This window comes from Colias croceus, chromosome 7, assembly GCF_905220415.1.
Source record: "Colias croceus chromosome 7, ilColCroc2.1".
Lineage (NCBI taxonomy): Eukaryota > Metazoa > Arthropoda > Insecta > Lepidoptera > Pieridae > Colias > Colias croceus.
In genome coordinates this window covers 5,176,213-5,193,504 of record NC_059543.1, presented here as the reverse complement: position 1 = coordinate 5,193,504, position 17,292 = coordinate 5,176,213, and the positions used below count along the sequence as shown (strand labels likewise).

General features: G+C 30.9%; 1 protein-coding gene across 1 annotated transcript; it reads right to left on the bottom strand.

Moving 5' to 3' along the window:
• Positions 1 to 897: 897 nt before the first annotated feature.
• Positions 898 to 16,794, bottom strand: LOC123693451 (membrane alanyl aminopeptidase-like). Its single transcript, XM_045638557.1, has 13 exons — positions 16,196 to 16,794; positions 12,564 to 12,737; positions 11,007 to 11,321; positions 10,028 to 10,217; positions 9,477 to 9,733; positions 8,864 to 9,056; positions 8,184 to 8,367; positions 6,674 to 6,771; positions 3,297 to 3,479; positions 2,725 to 2,903; positions 2,189 to 2,311; positions 1,685 to 1,772; positions 898 to 1,130 (listed from the first exon to the last, which is right to left on the bottom strand). Exons 1-13 carry the CDS (start codon positions 16,654 to 16,656, stop codon positions 1,026 to 1,028), a joined length of 2,550 nt encoding a protein of 849 aa, XP_045494513.1. The 5' UTR covers positions 16,657 to 16,794; the 3' UTR covers positions 898 to 1,025.
• Positions 16,795 to 17,292: the final 498 nt, after the last annotated feature.

Below are 17,292 nucleotides of genomic sequence, written 5' to 3'. Positions count from 1 at the left end.
AGATATATTATTTAACAGTTAAGAATACGATAGGTAGACATAAATATTAATTTTCATTATTACTAACATTAATATAATATTATATTAAGTGAATCGTAAATATAATCCCGAGTAGGAATGTGTATTTTATTAAGTTAAATATTTATTGACCTCTCTTTTAGGGTTTTTATTTTTCATATTTATTGTTCCCGCGGTTTCACCCGCATTGCTCCGCTCCTATTGTTCTAAGCGAGATAATATTATATAGCCTAAAACCTACCTTAATAAATGGGCTATCTAACACTGAAATTTTTAATCGATACTCGTTAGACAAACAAACTCTTCAGCGTAATAATATTATTTTCTAAATACTTATTACATATCTACATAAGTGCGTATAAACCATGAAACACTATCATGATAATATGTCAATAAAGTTTAAATGCGAGAAACTCGATTAATCGAGTTTTAGTAATTGCTAACAATTATTATGATACTAAATGAAACTTATCAATAATTTCAGAGCGGTTGTGGGCTTTTCTGCCAATAACACAATATTTTTTCGAAAAAGAAATCTATTAAATAAATCCATACATACACACTACTTAATTTATAAAACACTTTTCATTTCTTCCAATAACATTATAACTAAAAAGTTGTACTTAGGATACATTCGATGAACATCGACAACATACGATCTTCTTGAACTAGCGTACACACGATTAGACGTCATAGTGAGATGGCATGATTTAACTATATGAACAAGAGATATCTAGAGTAAATTGTGGCCAATTAGCCACATTTTGACGTGCCACTTCCAGAGCGTTATTAATCCATGTACACCTTTTTACTTGTATTATCAGTGATGTCTTCCAAAAAATTCGCAATTTCGTATATCGGTAAATAGCACCACTACTCATTATACCGATTTTCCATACCGATTATTATCATTATCACATTAGCAAAACATTAAAATTGTTTATTCAAAAAAAACATTCATAATAATGATAATATGATTACGCATTAGACTGTTACACATCAATAATTTATCTTATAGTTAAATTAAGTAATAAGGCAAAACCTAATAATAGTATAGAAATAACGTTTATAACAGAACCGTCGCATTCAGGTGTCATTGTTACAGTTGTTGCCTGAAAAAAAAGTAAAATTTGATGAACACTCAACGTATTGAGAAAAATAAATAGTAACTCGTAAAGAAAACAACTTTTAAAAATATAAACAGATTTTGAACACAAAAAAATGTTTTGACATTTTTGTCACACTATGTGGGACATTGGGGACACCCAATTGGAACGAAGTTCATTTCGTTTTGAAATAAGTATTATTAGAGGTATAATTAAAAAAAATGTGTGCGTGCGTACTAATTTACACACGTAAGAAGTGAAACTTCTTTATGACCTTATTTTAAAAAAAAAATTATTATATGCAACTTTACAGAAATACGTCGAATCACGCGTGGTAGGGATAAGAAAAAGATGGCGCGTAACGGAAAAATGTCACGCGTAACGAAAAAAATGTTACACTAAATTTTTTCCAACCCCGATAAAGAAGTTTCACTTCATTAAATACGTATTAAAGGAGTCAAATGATAAATAAGCCAAGTAATTGCTAATATGCACAATAGCAAAAGTGTCGTAAGGAGTTTCGTTCCTGTAAACTATTCGTATATTTTCTTCGGACTTACCTCTGTAGTGGTTGTAGTTGACATGATTATCGGTAATGGTTTCGGATGGCCCATCGGTACACGGTAGAAAAATCTTCTCTCTTCCCGCCTAGTATAAAATAATATTTAAAAAAAATGTTCGAAATAAAAATCTAGGTAACTAATAAATAGCTTGGAAATGAAATGTAATTGAATTATTATAAACAAATACAAATACAAACAAATAAACAAACAAAAATACTTTATTGTGCATCAAAATTGTTTAACCAAAAAGTAACGAAAAAAAATAAAAATAAAACAAAAGTTGAGCACAACAGGTGGTCTTATCGCTAAGACAACGATCTCTTCCAGATAACCTGGTGGTCAAATACTTTCAGAAAAGCTACTAAACTATTGCCAATTTTGTGTTCTGTTTGAATGAGCGAGCATAAAACAAATCGAATATATTTATATCGATACTTTCTTAAAAATATTTTAGGTACCTATACTGAATTTATTGAAGTACCTATTTATTAAAATACTTACATTTTATGTTCTGCGTTGGATTTATCTTCCATTTCATATCTGTTCATATTTTTCATATCTAAATTCCCATTTTCACTGTTTAAAATTACGTAGTAGCATGCTTCACGAAGATCTGGACTTAATCTGAAATATTTATTCGTGTTTGTATATCTGGCATTTAATGTTTTCTTTAATTTAAAATTTTTAATGCAATGAAGGAAAAACCCAGAATATTAGAATCTCACATGATAATAATTATTATCTATTGCTCAAAGTAAACTCTCACAACCTCAAATTATACACATATTTATTATTTTCCGATATTCAAAAGCTAAGCTTTTATTGGTAAAATTTATTGAGTTTTGATCATGCGTTAACTCGGCAACACAGTGTTCCTAGCAACATGTTTACATCTCAAACTCAAACATTTATTTATTCAATTACAATTCTTCTAGAAGCACTTTTGAATCGTCATTATATATTTTTAACATCAACTCCGCAACATTTAATATGTTCAAATTTGTTGCGAAACAAATTACCATATGCTTTTTCATTACCTTACTCTGCCATTCCTATGGTCAGTGTACAATCTCCACATATCGTCTAAACACGGTTTGTGTTTGATAGAACACGCAAATTCTATAATGTTGCTTCTAAAAAGCCTTATCTTAGGCCTCTGCTCTATATCGTCCATAAGCCTCTTGTAGATGGTTGATACTTTTCTTCGCATGAATTCCTGAAAATATCAAACTTTGTAAATCAGTTAATATATAAAGTAATTATAATAATTAATGCAATGAAGATGAAGAGATGTAGAACCAAGTGGATCTGGGTACAAGTACAAGGTGGGTAGTAACAAAAATCAAAACGAATAATCAAAAATTGTAAATACGCGTTAATTTTAAGTGCCACTTGTAACTCAAGGACCGTTGAAAAGATTTTAATGATCCTTGCTTTGTTGGAATTAAATTGCAAGTTGCAACGCTTGGATTAGCATGCAAGTTTAATCTCAAATGAAAAATGCGTACATACTGAATAGATTACAACCTAACAACATACTCGAAAAAAAAGAACATTTTTACCATACCTACAAATAAATATAAAAAAAATGTTAGATATCTTAACCAACCTGCCATTCATCATACAAGATCTTCGTCATATGTGCCCCCTCAGTTCTCAAGAGATCGAACCCACTGACCGCCGCCTCCCACACCATTGGACTTAACTCTGTATTCAGATAATCTAGAACTTCTATAGCTATATCATATTTTATATCTCCAGCTGCGTATAGCGCTAATATGTCGTTGACTATCTGTAAATTGAATAAAAATAAAATAATGGATATACTCAGTTAAAAAAATTAAAAAAACCATGCTTAAGTATGTCTAATGAAATTATTGAGTTGTCATCGATTGATAAATTTACATAATTTAAATTAAATTGTATTATCAGTTTAAAGCTTGACAAAATCGAATCTCATAGAATCAGTTACATACAAACATACAAAAATACAAGCGTGTTAATAAATCTAAAATCATCATATTATTATGTAATCTTATCCATACTAATATTATAAATGCGAAAGTAACTCTGTCTGTCTGTCTGTTACTCAATCACGCCTCAACTACAGAACCAATTTGCATGAAATTTGGTATAGAGATATTTTGATACCCGAGAAAGGACATAGGATAGGTTTTATCCCGGAAATCCCACGGGAACTATGCGGGTTTTTTCTTTGACTGCGCGGGCGATGCCGCGGGTGGAAAGCTAGTAGACAATAAAAAGACCCGAATCCAGGTCACTTCCAACAATTTTGTTTTTCTATTCATTGTATTGATGGATGAAACGGCTGAATGTCATATTCCTAGTATATGCCAGCCATTAGTTGACTTTATTTACATGAACAATTTGAGACAGCATAACAATGTATACAACAAATTTAAAAGAATACTTGATTTAGTAATGTCAAACATGAACTCTTGCGTTGTATCTCAGTCCACTGACCCTTTAAGTACGATAGATGTTTTACACCCCCCTTTAGACATTGATATCTCATTTAAAATAGATAAAAATCTTATGTACAATTCAGATACGCATTACTTTATTCCTTTATATACTTTATTTCCGCAAAGCTAATTACGTAAATATATCTAAATTACTGCAAGAATGCAACTGGGACACTATATTTGCAAATTCTCGGAATGTTGACGATATGGTGAAAGTTTTTTACGTTATAATAAATAAAATTATTGCAGATAATGTACCGCAAAGAAAACTTAAATCAAAAAAATTTCCACCATGGTTTGATGCTAATTTAAAACGTACTCTAAATGAAAAATATCGCATAAGACGTCGTTTCAAAACATATAAAAATCCCCGCGATGAAATAGAGCTCAAACTGCTCAGTTCTAGATGCATAAGAATGGCTAAGGACAACTATACCCGTTACATGACAGACCTAGAAAATAAATTTCAGAGTAACCCAAAACTTTTCTGGTCTTACATTAAGTCAAAAAGGGGTGGAAGTAGCTCCTACCCTGCATCTATGACGAATGGACCTATAACTACATCCGATGGAGATCAGATTTGTGACATGTTTTCTAGCTTCTTTGCTTCGGTTTATACTGATAATAATGATGATAGTACTGACGACAGTGACGTCAACAATTTTTCAAAACAAAATCTACATTTAACTTTTCCTATCCTAGATTATCGTACAATTTTAAAAAAATTAAAGAGCTTAGATAAATTGAAAGGAGCAGGCCCTGACGGAATTCCGCCTATATTCATCGTTGAATGTGCAGCACAATTAGCTTGGCCCATTTTAAAAATCTATAATAAGTCATTTTCATCTGGTGTTTTTCCAACAGTTTGGAAAACTGCTAAAGTTGTACCCGTTCATAAAACCGGTAATGTGGAATTTATTAATAACTACAGACCTATATCAATTTTGTCATCTTTTGGTAAGGTATTGGAATCCTTAATTTGCCCAGTATTGCATTATCACTTTAAACAGTTATTTAATATTAGTCAACATGGTTTTATGCCGTCTCGGTCTACGACTACTAACTTAGTAGATTTTTGCGAAAGTCTTTCCCATTCTCTAGATCAAAATAGACAGGTTGATGTTATTTACACTGATTTTAGTAAAGCGTTTGATAAGGTCTCACATAAAATACTACTTAAAAAGTTACTGATGTACGGGCTCTCAAATCTATTCTTACAATGGATAGAATCCTACTTGAGTAAACGAAGTTTTTTTGTTGTTGTGAATGGTTTTCGATCGCAAACGTATAATATAACTTCCGGGGTCCCACAGGGCTCTCATTTAGGCCCAATATTATTCAACATATTTGTAAATGAGATACCTGATTTGTTGTCTTGCTCCCAGAGTTATTTGTATGCTGATGATCTCAAGTTCTGCAGAACAATCAATACCATTGACGACACTTCTAAAATACAAAGCGACTTAGATAAACTGGTTGATTGGTGCCACTCTAACAAAATGGATTTAAATCCTAAGAAGTGTTTTTTGGTAAGGTTCGCACGCAAAGGAAACTTGATACATTACAATTACCATATTAACTCTGAGAGTATCAAAGAGGTCTTTCATATAAAGGATTTGGGTATTGTTTTTGACAACAAATTAACTTTTGTGCCTCATATAGATCAGGTTGTTACACGGGCGGCTAAAATGTTAGGATTTTTAATACGTAACGTGAAAAGTTTGTATAATGTAAAGGCCAAAATATCATTATACAATAGCCTGGTGCGTAGTATATTGGAATACGGTTCTGTGGTTTGGAGACCTCACTTCGCGTGCCATTCCTTACGATTGGAAAGGATACAGAGAAGATTTCTTTTGCACCTTGTTTATTCTAGCGGGAAATCAAAAAAACAGTTACCATCATATAAAAAGCAATTATCTCATTTCAGAATTACTTCCCTTGATAATCGGCGGGTACTACTTGATTTACTCTTTGCCTTAAAATTGTTCAATGGTAAAATCGATTGCCCCCAATTGCTTCAAAGATTTCACTTAAAGGTCCCTTCCAGATATCCTCGTAAGGTTTTGTTGCCGCTGTGTCCTCCTCAACGCAGAACCGTATCGGGTCGGAACTCACCCATTCCGAGAATTTGTAAAACTGTAAATGACTACAGTCAGATGTTTGATATATTTGTAGATTCCCCCAACAAGCTCCGCAAAACATTTAATTCACTTTTTAAGGAATAGAATAGATTAAGTACATTATATATAATCATTGGTTTTCCTTTTTTTTTTTTCACTAATAAAATTGTTTGGTGTAATTGTATACTTTAAAACTTAAAACTTATTTTTCGCATGCTGTGTTTACCTATAAGTGTTTTTTTACATTGATCTTATAATTGTGTATGTGTATTTTGATATTTTATATGTAATGTAAACAAACGTTGGTAGACCAAAATAAATAAATAAATAAAAAATAAATTGTATTGTAAAGTAGTAACTAAGTAGTAAGTACTTACTTGAGCTCTATTCAACTCGCTGATTGCCAATCGATTCTCTTTTAGAGTCTTTGCTATTAATCTCCATGTTTCGTCGTCATAATTAACTCTGTAGTAACCTGGAATTATAATGTTGACTCAATTAAAATCTAATTTCAACAATATTTTTTTTTATTTAATATTTTTTTTATTTAAAATGAAATATTATCAATTTAAGATTATTTAAACGCTTGGTTAAGAATATTTTAAAACAGATGGTTCAAATGTCAGTTTTTATGGAGTCGTAAATCACCTACAGACTCAGAGGTTACGTTTTGCGGAAACGAACAAACAAACATGCACTTTACATAAAACCTAACTTATATTATGGTTATCAAGTACAGTCAACATATTTTATTGCTAGCAAATATTACAAAAACGTCTTGCGTAGGGAGATGTAGACAAAGAGATAACAACTTTTACGAAATCATATTTGACAAATAATTATTGTGATAAAATAATTAATATATTATAATGTTTCGCAAATTGAGATTTGCTTATTATATTCCTGAATTAGGCTTAGTAATAATATCAAGACATGGAAAATTCATATCCACAAAAAAATGATTTACTTCACTTAAACTCTACTCAACTGAAATAGGTACAATTTAAACATTAATTATTTTCTTTTGTAATATTACATCGCGATTTTTCTATTAACAGCTTACTTTACTTTCCCATCGTATACGATGGGATAGTAAAGAAAACTATGAGCTATTCACATTTCATTTTCATCATTCAATTTCTATTGATTCATTCAATAAGTCTATGTAATAATATTATTTTATCGGTACAAATAAATGTATTTTCTTAATTTATTCAATTCCATATTTTAATCAGAAGAAAAAATCCCTTCTAATAAATATAGAACTAAACACATAAAAATCACCAACTCTTACGCTTAATAGCCTAGCGTCTAGCGTGGGTTTGAACAGAAATAGATTGTTTATAACTCCGCTCGGCCAAGGATTGCAAGATCAATGCCAGTGGGACAAACTCAAGGTAAATCGTGTTTTTATTTTTGTTTTTATTACCCATGACAAACATGGAATGAAAGGGAAACCGATTGATAGGAATCAATCTTTATAAGTGGCAAATGCTATGGAATAAACAATTTAAGATGTTAAATAATTAGAAATACAGCTTCCTGTGTTTGTGGACTTATGCGTATGGTATATTATTTAATTTTTATGTGGGTGGAAGGTAAACAATGAAATAGTCGCCAACAATATGTATAAAATACAACTAAAAGAAAGACGAACATAACGTATGTAATCTAGAAAGATTCGTTATAAACGTGCATTCAATTTGTATTGAGTTTTAGAATCGTTTGTCTAAATATTATAATACTAATTCCAGGAACAACATCCGGAACGTTAGACAACTTTAACGGAAATAAAGGATATCTGGAGCGCAGGCTGCAGGAATACAAAGCATCTGTATTAGAACAAAAAAAAAATCAAGCGAAATATAAATAAAGTAAAGAACTTACCAGAAGCATTTCTATTCAATATAATCCAGCCTCCATTCAAATTTTCCCCAAACGTATACGTCTGGCCAATAGTGAACCTTGGCTGAAGGCAGTTGAAGCAATTCTCATTCCTTTGAACTATGTACGATATTGGTATGAGATAGTTTGAGTCGTAACGGTTGTGCTGGTCGAAACTGAATTTACGCTGGAAGTATGGAAAACAAAGATATTTAAAAGCCGATACAATAAAATTCTGATAAGAGTGTCTCTATCTTCCAAATGACGTATTGTTTTAAGAAACCATAATTTCGTTAAGATTATAACGATGGAGGCTAGGTTGCAGAAACTCAAAACTGATGGATGAGATAAAAGTCTGTTTGGATAAAGCAGTTTATATTAGGTCAAATTATATAAACCGTAATATTATGTATATGATAGGTAATATTCGAGAAGAAAAAATATGATTAATTGCAAATACTAATTATTAAAATAATTATATTAAAATAATTACATGCTAAAATTTTAATACCCTGCTATATAGCTCAAATAAGAAAAACAAAAAGCAACAATACCACACTTAGTGCACCGAGTAAAAAGAAAAGAGATTAGAGTTAAATAATAATTATTTATTAGTTATGTTAATTGATACACAAATATAAAGAGAATTTAATTAATACTATTAAATGTACAAAAAATCTTACCTGTTTTAACTGTATCGCATTAGGTGTCCTATCTCTCAGAACATTAACACTAACAACTGGATAACCAGGTTGGTTGAACCAAGAACTGAGCACTCTAGATGCAGTGGAACCATTGAAGAATTGGTGTAAGCATTCTACTGTATCATGGTCCAGGCTAGCCATAAAATCGCCGAGAGATACATAACTGCCTTTTCTGAAAGTTGGAAGACATTCGATGGTGAATGGTGGTGTGAAAATAGGTAAAAATTTTGAACAGAGTTAAGAAGGATTAACGAACATGTATTCTGATAAATAATATCCAGATAAAATAATAGTTAAACAAAAAACTCAATTTATAGTCGTACATGAAATATATGAGCTACTTAAAATACATGACCTTAATCCATGTAATAATTCCAATCACATACATACAATTTTATGTTTGTTTTATTAAATCAATTCATAAATTAGTAAATACCCTAGTGAGCAAACGCATGGAGAACAGTTAGATAAAGTTTTACAGACAGACAAAACATTAGATCGCCCTAAAGTATGCAACTAGTGAAGAAACTCGAATGTACCTTACTTTCGAGTAGTCAAGATCTTTCACAATAACAATAATATTAATATCAACCTGCTATTAATATATTTCACGAGAGCTTGATGGAACTTCTCCGAGCCCAACCAGTTTTCCACCATCCACAAAATGGACGCCGTTTTCATGGCCACCAATCCTTTATATCGGGGTGGTATTTCGATTTCTAAAGATCTGTTGAACGTTACAAGAGCTGGTGTAGAATGGTGCCAATCCATGGCCATCGCTTTGTGTTTCATTTGCAAGGCGTATGTTGATAGTGGTATTCTGTTTATCTTCTGTTCGCCGTGATTGTACTGGAATGATTTAGCGATTGTGATGAAATATTGTATTTCTTTGAAAAAATTGAAATAAACGCAAACCTTTTTGCTTTTGTTGTTCTTGAATGATCTATTTTAAATTTAATTTATGTTCAAAATATGTGAAAATTGTCATATTTACTACAGGTTTTCAAATAATCACTATTTGAGGAAATTTTTACAAATTTAAATTGCACGACACATGTATGATAAGTCAAGGATATTAAAATATAAGTTTGTCAATCAAATTTCAATTTTACCACTGAAAATAACAAGTTAGTTCCTAATTACCTGTGTCAAATAATAGTAAGCAAAATAGGTAGCAACACCTTCTTTAAACCATTCTTCAATCCATCTCGTGCGTTTAACTTCCCCCGGGTTACCGAGCCAAATTCTACTCAGCTGTTGAGCAAGCTCAAACATTGTTCTTTCCATTTGTTTGATACTTGTATGATCGTTTACAGTGGCCAGTCTTGTTTCACTGTTGGGATATTGTAAAATTACTTTTAGTCTAATACCTTTTTATAGATCACACGGTATTTTAGGTGTGATACCATTAAACAATGTTTCAACATTCAATATATTATGTTCATTTACACGAACCTACTTTTTACATAATTTTTTTTTTTGATAAGTATTTAACAAAATTTAAATACTTCTTCTAATTAAGTTTCAAATACAGCATTACGTTAATAATTATTCTAAGCCAAGAGAGATATCTTAAATAGAGTTTACATCACAATTACTTAACTACAATGAATAATGGCTATGTTTATTAATTTTAGTTTCGAACAAAAATGCAACATATTGATCATGATTCATATCGTACTGTTTATTTTAGTACAAAGCAACAGAATCTTCAGAATTATAAACAGCTGGCTAATAGTTTTCTCCATGTAACCTTGCTGAATAATTTACTTATTTTTATGGCTGGCTTTCATCTCGTTTAGAATGTTGAAGGACTTTCTCTTGTATTTTCCATTATATCAATAATAGCATTATTATTTATAGCTTTAAATAGCTTCTTTAATGCAAAATGGAGATAAGGAATCAACGAAAGGTACGTTCAAAAAACAATATAATCATAATAAAGATCAAAATACAATAATGGAAAAACATTACGAATTTCATTAGAATTATTATTAAATTGAAAGTAAAATTATTTCTCTACTTTTTTGTTTACATGTGAATTTACTACTGATGAAAACTTATAAATGTACATACTATATTAAATGTTAAATATAATATTAAAACATTACCACAACCATACCTATTAGTCAATAACTTCCAGCTTGCACTCTCAAATCCATTAAGAATCTTCGGCACGGCTACTATATTTATAGGTCCAACCACAAGAGGCCTATTAATCATCGAATACCGGTGGATCATGCTCAGTATCGACTCACAGAATTGCATAACAAATGTATAATATGGTAATGTGGATACTGGAGCCCATATAACCAAGGTATCGTTTTTTACTCTGATCTCTCGACTCCCAAATTCAGAGTGATGGAAACCAGCTTGGTGTACTCCGATTTGGGGGGAAGGCATGTACTCGATAATACCGTAGCTGTCGTCTTTGAAACTGAAAGTTGTATTAAAATGTGTTATTTAGAATGTGAATAAACTATTATAATAACGAAAAAATAACTACAAACAAGAGATGAAACGGTTATTGAACAGGTATACGATAAGACAAAGGTAGTATGCCTAAGATATTTTTTTTATATGATAACTTTAACTTTTAAAATCATTTAAAAGGTGGAAATGGATCTGATATGATACTTTATAAATAAACTAAAAACAAAGTTGCAACTCTGATTATAACCTTGTTAGGTTCATTGCAAATCACTACAACATAGTACATACAGCATGGTTTTTGCGCAAATTTCTCATCTAATTATAGACTTTCTTCCAAGGCTAATATAGCAATACTTGGAAGAGAATTCTACTCACTCTTTATTAGGAATAACAAGGTTATTGGTGACGATTACATACTGTATATTTGTTTAATAACTAGTGACAGCGTGGAACCGGAACTAAGAAAGCATTATAATTAAATAATCAAATGGAGAAAATGTAACGAATTATAATAATTCTTCACTCTAACATTTCACTACAAAAAGCTTATCTATAAAAGGTCTAAATGAATAGAAACTTTGCCCATTATCAAACGTGACTAGTTTTATGTGAAGTTATTCCATATATAGCTTTGTTAATAACATAATATACTAGTGCCCTCTACTTTGATCTCAAAACACTTAATTAATATAACGACCAATTCTAAATTGATTCGGGCATGCTTTAATGTTTCCTTTTTCAGAGACTATTGATTATATTAATTATTTTATTGTAGACTAGATTTCCGCTCGCGGCTTCGCCCGCGTTTTCAAAGTAAACCCGCATAGTTCCGGTTCCCGAGGGATTTCCGTCATAAAATATGTTTTTTTTCCTATATGTTAATCCAAATTACATACTATATGTGTGGTTAATTTCATTGTAGTCCGTTCAGTAGTATCTGCATGAAAAAGTAACAAACATACACACCTACACATACACATACGTCCATCACAAACTTTCGCATTTCTAATATATAGTAGTTTCTATAGTAGGAGTAGGATAGTGTTATGAATAGCAAAGTAAATTGCTGTACCATGTACGAGAACAGTCATTACTATAACCACTATAAAATATACAACCTTAACATAGGAAAAATCATTCAAACAGCGAGAATATGCACGATAGGTTAAATGAATTTAACCAAACCTAACATTACTAGACTAAATTCCACATACGGTCTTTAAAAAAATAAGGTAAATACACATACTTCTGCCTCTTCAACTCATCAGCGACCACAAGCGTAGTGTTACAGAACTGTATACCCGGCCGTGGAGGCGCCACATACACTCTAAACTTGAATACAGCCTCGAATTGTGGATTATCGAAACAGGGGAAGAAATACTTCGCCTTGTTGGGAGATAGACGAGTCGTGTACATGTACCTGAAACAATTTGTCAATATAAGTATTACTTGTGTAAATTTTCTATTTAATCGTCTTCTCTACAATCGTGGTAAATTTGATTTTAATTATAACAAGTGATAACTGCGTTAAAAACAACCGACTTCAAACTTGCACTTGCAAAATTCACAAATACCTACAGACAAAAATGCTCATAAAATAAAAACTACTGGGCCTATCCGAATAAAAATTTTATGGGACCAATTCGACACCATCCCGCATCGAACAAAAAAAGAATCACGTAAATCGGTTCAGAAACCTCGGAGTAATCGGTGTACATACATAAAAAAAAAAAAATATACCGGCCGAATTGATAACCTCCTCCTTTTTTTTGAAGTCGGTTAAAAAGGCGATTGAATTAAATAATCTTTATACGATATCTTAATAACTGAAATACATATTATTAAGATAGATTCTAACATTCTTCACACTTTTCTATTAGGTACCTATTATAATCTTCAGAGTTTGTCTTAATTTAAACCTGCTCAAGTAACAGTTTGCATAAATTTAAAATTTTACAAGAAATAAGGCTGCTGGATGATGATGATACATAACGTTTTGTATTATGTTCTCTGTAAAATTAATAAATACTATTGTAATAGTCAGAATAAGTGCTTCTCGACTATCAATTTAATTAAGTTCAAGTCGAAAGTTTAAGTTACGTTATTACGTAACTTAAACTTTCGACTATTACTTAGCGTAATAATATATCGGACATTCAAATCTTTACTTTTAACCACACGAATTAACATTGTAACAAACGATATAATTGGCAATATCTCTTACATTTCAATATCCAATTTAGCATTGTGAGCTTATTATACTATATTTAGTCCACAATACGAGGCATTGTGGTCAGGTACAACCTTGTACGGAGTTAGCCGATAGTCAATAATCTTGAATACCAAATTTGGACACACCTACAATTACTGGTTTATGCTTCTTGGTATAGATAAAAAGCTGACGTTTTGTTGCCATTGAATTGTTATTATTTATATATAAAGCTTTGAACCAATTATGCAAATAATTCATAATAAATAGTCTGAATAGTAATGATGAGACTAATAAGTAACCCAGAAATTGTTCGAAATAAACCAGAAAAGGAAAAAAATAAATATTTTAGGTAAAACGCACTTATTATATGCGAGCTCATTTATAAGCTATTTTTTCAAAGGATGTCCAAAGTATAAAAAATATTTAAAAAAATTTTATCTCTATCGCCATCCTCAAAAAATCATATCATACCTATTTGCAATGAAAATCGTGCTTCTATTATTTGCAATTAAAATAGTGCTTCTAACGTATAATAAATCACTTCATGCACTTATCCTAATTAAAGATTGGCCACTATAATTACTTAGGTGAATTTTTTCAGTGTCATTATGCATGGTGCTTTAGAATTTGGCTTCCATTATGAAATTAAATCTACAAGTTTCAGTTGGTTATAATGTTCATCAAAATAGGCCACACTCGGACTGGGTTAAGAGACACACCCTTAGATGGAGTGTTTTACTTATAGTTATAGCTTTTATATTGAAAGGATAGCATCCTATAAACACCCTGTGTATTCCATCATATCCTATATACTTATGTCAATCATTTGTCCGTTTCACGTTTTACGAGAATTAGCTCATAGCTATAATACTGCTCTTCAGTGTCTTATTAAATCGAATTCTATGGTTTTTGAATGCTTTTTTATTATAAATAGAATTTATGATGAACGGCTTTGATGATCCCGCAAAATACTTATCACACTACATATTATCATAGTTAGGTATCGAATGTTTTTAAATTAATGTGTTAAGAGATAAAAACTGCAACCCGTATTTGTAAACAGTGATGTAATAAATTGGTGAAGATTTAAGAAAATATTATATTTTATAAATACAATTATAAATACAAGAACTACTAAAACAGAATAATTTGATTAAAAAGTTTAAGAACAAGCTTTTTCCCGCGGCTTCATTCGTGTATTTCTGTTATAAAGAAAAGCCTAGGTATGTCATATTGATCCACACAATCTGACCAGTTATTCTCTTGTAAAAGATTATCAAACAGTCATCATCAAATCATCCTAAACTTTCAGGTTCAAATATTAGCAGGGACGTATAGGATAGTACCTATAGGAATTACGTCACGTTAGAAGTGCGTGCTAATTACTGTTTCGCAAAATTACAATTAGTTCGTAACAACGTATAGTCGATGCTAAAATTTTGCACACCAATTAACACTGGTTACCTACCGACCTATATACTCCAGGAAGTGGTAGTTAATAAGCATGTTAGTGTTCTAATCATTTTATAATAACTTTATTGACAGTTTATAGCATTGACAGTACAATTACTATAATTATTATAGTAATTGTACTGTCAATGCTAACGGACAAGTTAAATATATGCCCCACATAAATACATGATAATATTATGTATTATAAGATCATATTATCGCCTACAAATATTTTTAAGTGCCTATAAGAAAAATATGGTGTCTATTTTAGTGTAATTTCTATAGCTTATTTGTTTTTGCAACAAAAAATTCTATTTTTGTCATATAAAAATTAACATACCTAATGCAAAAAAAACTACAAACTGTTTTTTAACTGTTTCTATAAAGGCGCCCATCTACGACATTAAATCTATACTAATATTAAAAAGCTGAAGAGTTTGTTTGTTTGTTTGTTTGAGCGCGCTAATCTCGGGAACTGCATCTGGTCCGATTTGAAAAATTCTTTCGGTGTTTGATAGCCTTATTAACGAGGAAGGTTATATATAGGCTATATAATATTATCATCACGCTAAGACAGCTAGTACAAAATATAAATACAATAGAGTTATAATCATTATACAATATCAGTTTCTACGTATTCATAGTTTCATTGACAAGTTCAAGCAGCTGCAATTATTACCACCTACATAATATTTATAAGGTAGCAAATCACAATAGCTGGAAGCGATGTCATTATTTGTGTTAATTGTGATGTCGATCTATGATTTCCTATAATGACGGATTGACTATTAGTGTACGTTTCCTCTTTTAAAATGGGGTAGAATGAAATGAGTGTAAAAATAATCTAGGTAGGTACCTACATTATATGATATTTAGGTATATATAACTTTAAGTTTATTAACATGTTATAAAAAACATAATATTTAGGTATGCTTATTCTAAAATTAAGATTTAGCTAAACTTCGACATCTTGAGAGAGTAAGTTCCTGTGGGAAAAATAATGATAACTACCTCGTACATGTACCTAACGACTCAAACGAAGTATCCAGAGATATCTTCGGGTACTAAATTAAAAATATACTTATCCTAATTTTTATTAGGTAAGTAAGTTGGTAAATATTATTGTAGTAGGTAGGTAAACCTAATTGAAGATATCCGGATATTCGGAAACATACCTATCTATTTTAGATCATAAATAAAAATATATTACTTACGTCTGTTTTCCGTCATTACCCTCATAGGGAACGATGAATATTCCATCACTGTCAGAGTTCACATATTTAACATAAGAAACTCGAATCACATACTGAGTTCTTGAAACGCTATACTGCTGCAGCGGCTCCTTTAAATATATGTACAATTTTCCCTTCTTATTATCAAATTCGTAAGGTCGATAATGATTTACCAAATCATTCACACCGTTCATCACTTTTATTGAACCACTTTTAATTTCTATATCTTTCGCGTCCAATTCAATGACATTTATATTTGGCGCGTTCACAATGACCGTAATGAATAATTCACAGTCAAAATACGAAGTTCCGTCTTTAAATACGTGGGGGATGATCGTTAGTTCATATTGCGCGGGGTATATGGTGTAATTTAAACATTCTTCTTCGTAAATGTACCCATAAGACGGTGAAAACAATAAAAACAAGGCCGCAAGGAGTAACATTTTTTCACATTGAAATAAAAAAAAATTACAACAATAAAAAAATTAACAATCAAAAAAGAAAAAAGTTTTCCGAATACAGATAATAAATTTGTTATTCCCGCGCAAAAATCACAGACGCGTCTGTGTCGAACGCGCGTTCGAAATTCGAATGTTTATGTGTATTGCATGCCAGCTACACATTTTGGCGCGCGACTATCATTACCAGTTTACTTTGATCTGTGAGTCCCCACTCTTTTATATTACTTCTTCCGTGTACATGAGTGATTTACCACATGGTATGCAAAACGGATGTACCACATACGCTCAAATTTAATTATAATAATATGTGTATATTATAGCTTATTCTGAAGCTGTAAGTTAATACATAGTAATTAAAAATGTAAGTTTAATTTTTATTTATTGTTTTGCCAAATGCAGAATCAAAATAGGAAATATCTTAAATATATTGAAAAAGCGGATATTTACAAAACATAGTGAAAACATGGTATTAAAATTTATACATTATTGAGGTAACTATTTATTTTTTATTTTCACGAGGTCTTGGCATATTCTGGGTCTTCAGCTACATACCTACATAACTAAATTTACTAAATTTCATTGTAATCGGTTCGAATTAGTATTTCATATTTGCGTGAA

Bases quoted from the DNA above. Each gene is read 5' to 3' on its own strand.
- LOC123693451 (XM_045638557.1), bottom strand. From the start codon at position 16,656: ATGTTACTCCTTGCGGCCTTGTTTTTATTGTTTTCACCGTCTTATGGG. The intron at 10,218-11,006 runs GTATGGTTGTGG...ATATCCCAACAG, and splicing joins TGGAAGTTATTGACTAATAG to TGAAACAAGACTGGCCACTG. The intron at 2,904-3,296 runs GTTGGTTAAGAT...TGATATTTTCAG, and splicing joins TCTTGTATGATGAATGGCAG to GAATTCATGCGAAGAAAAGT.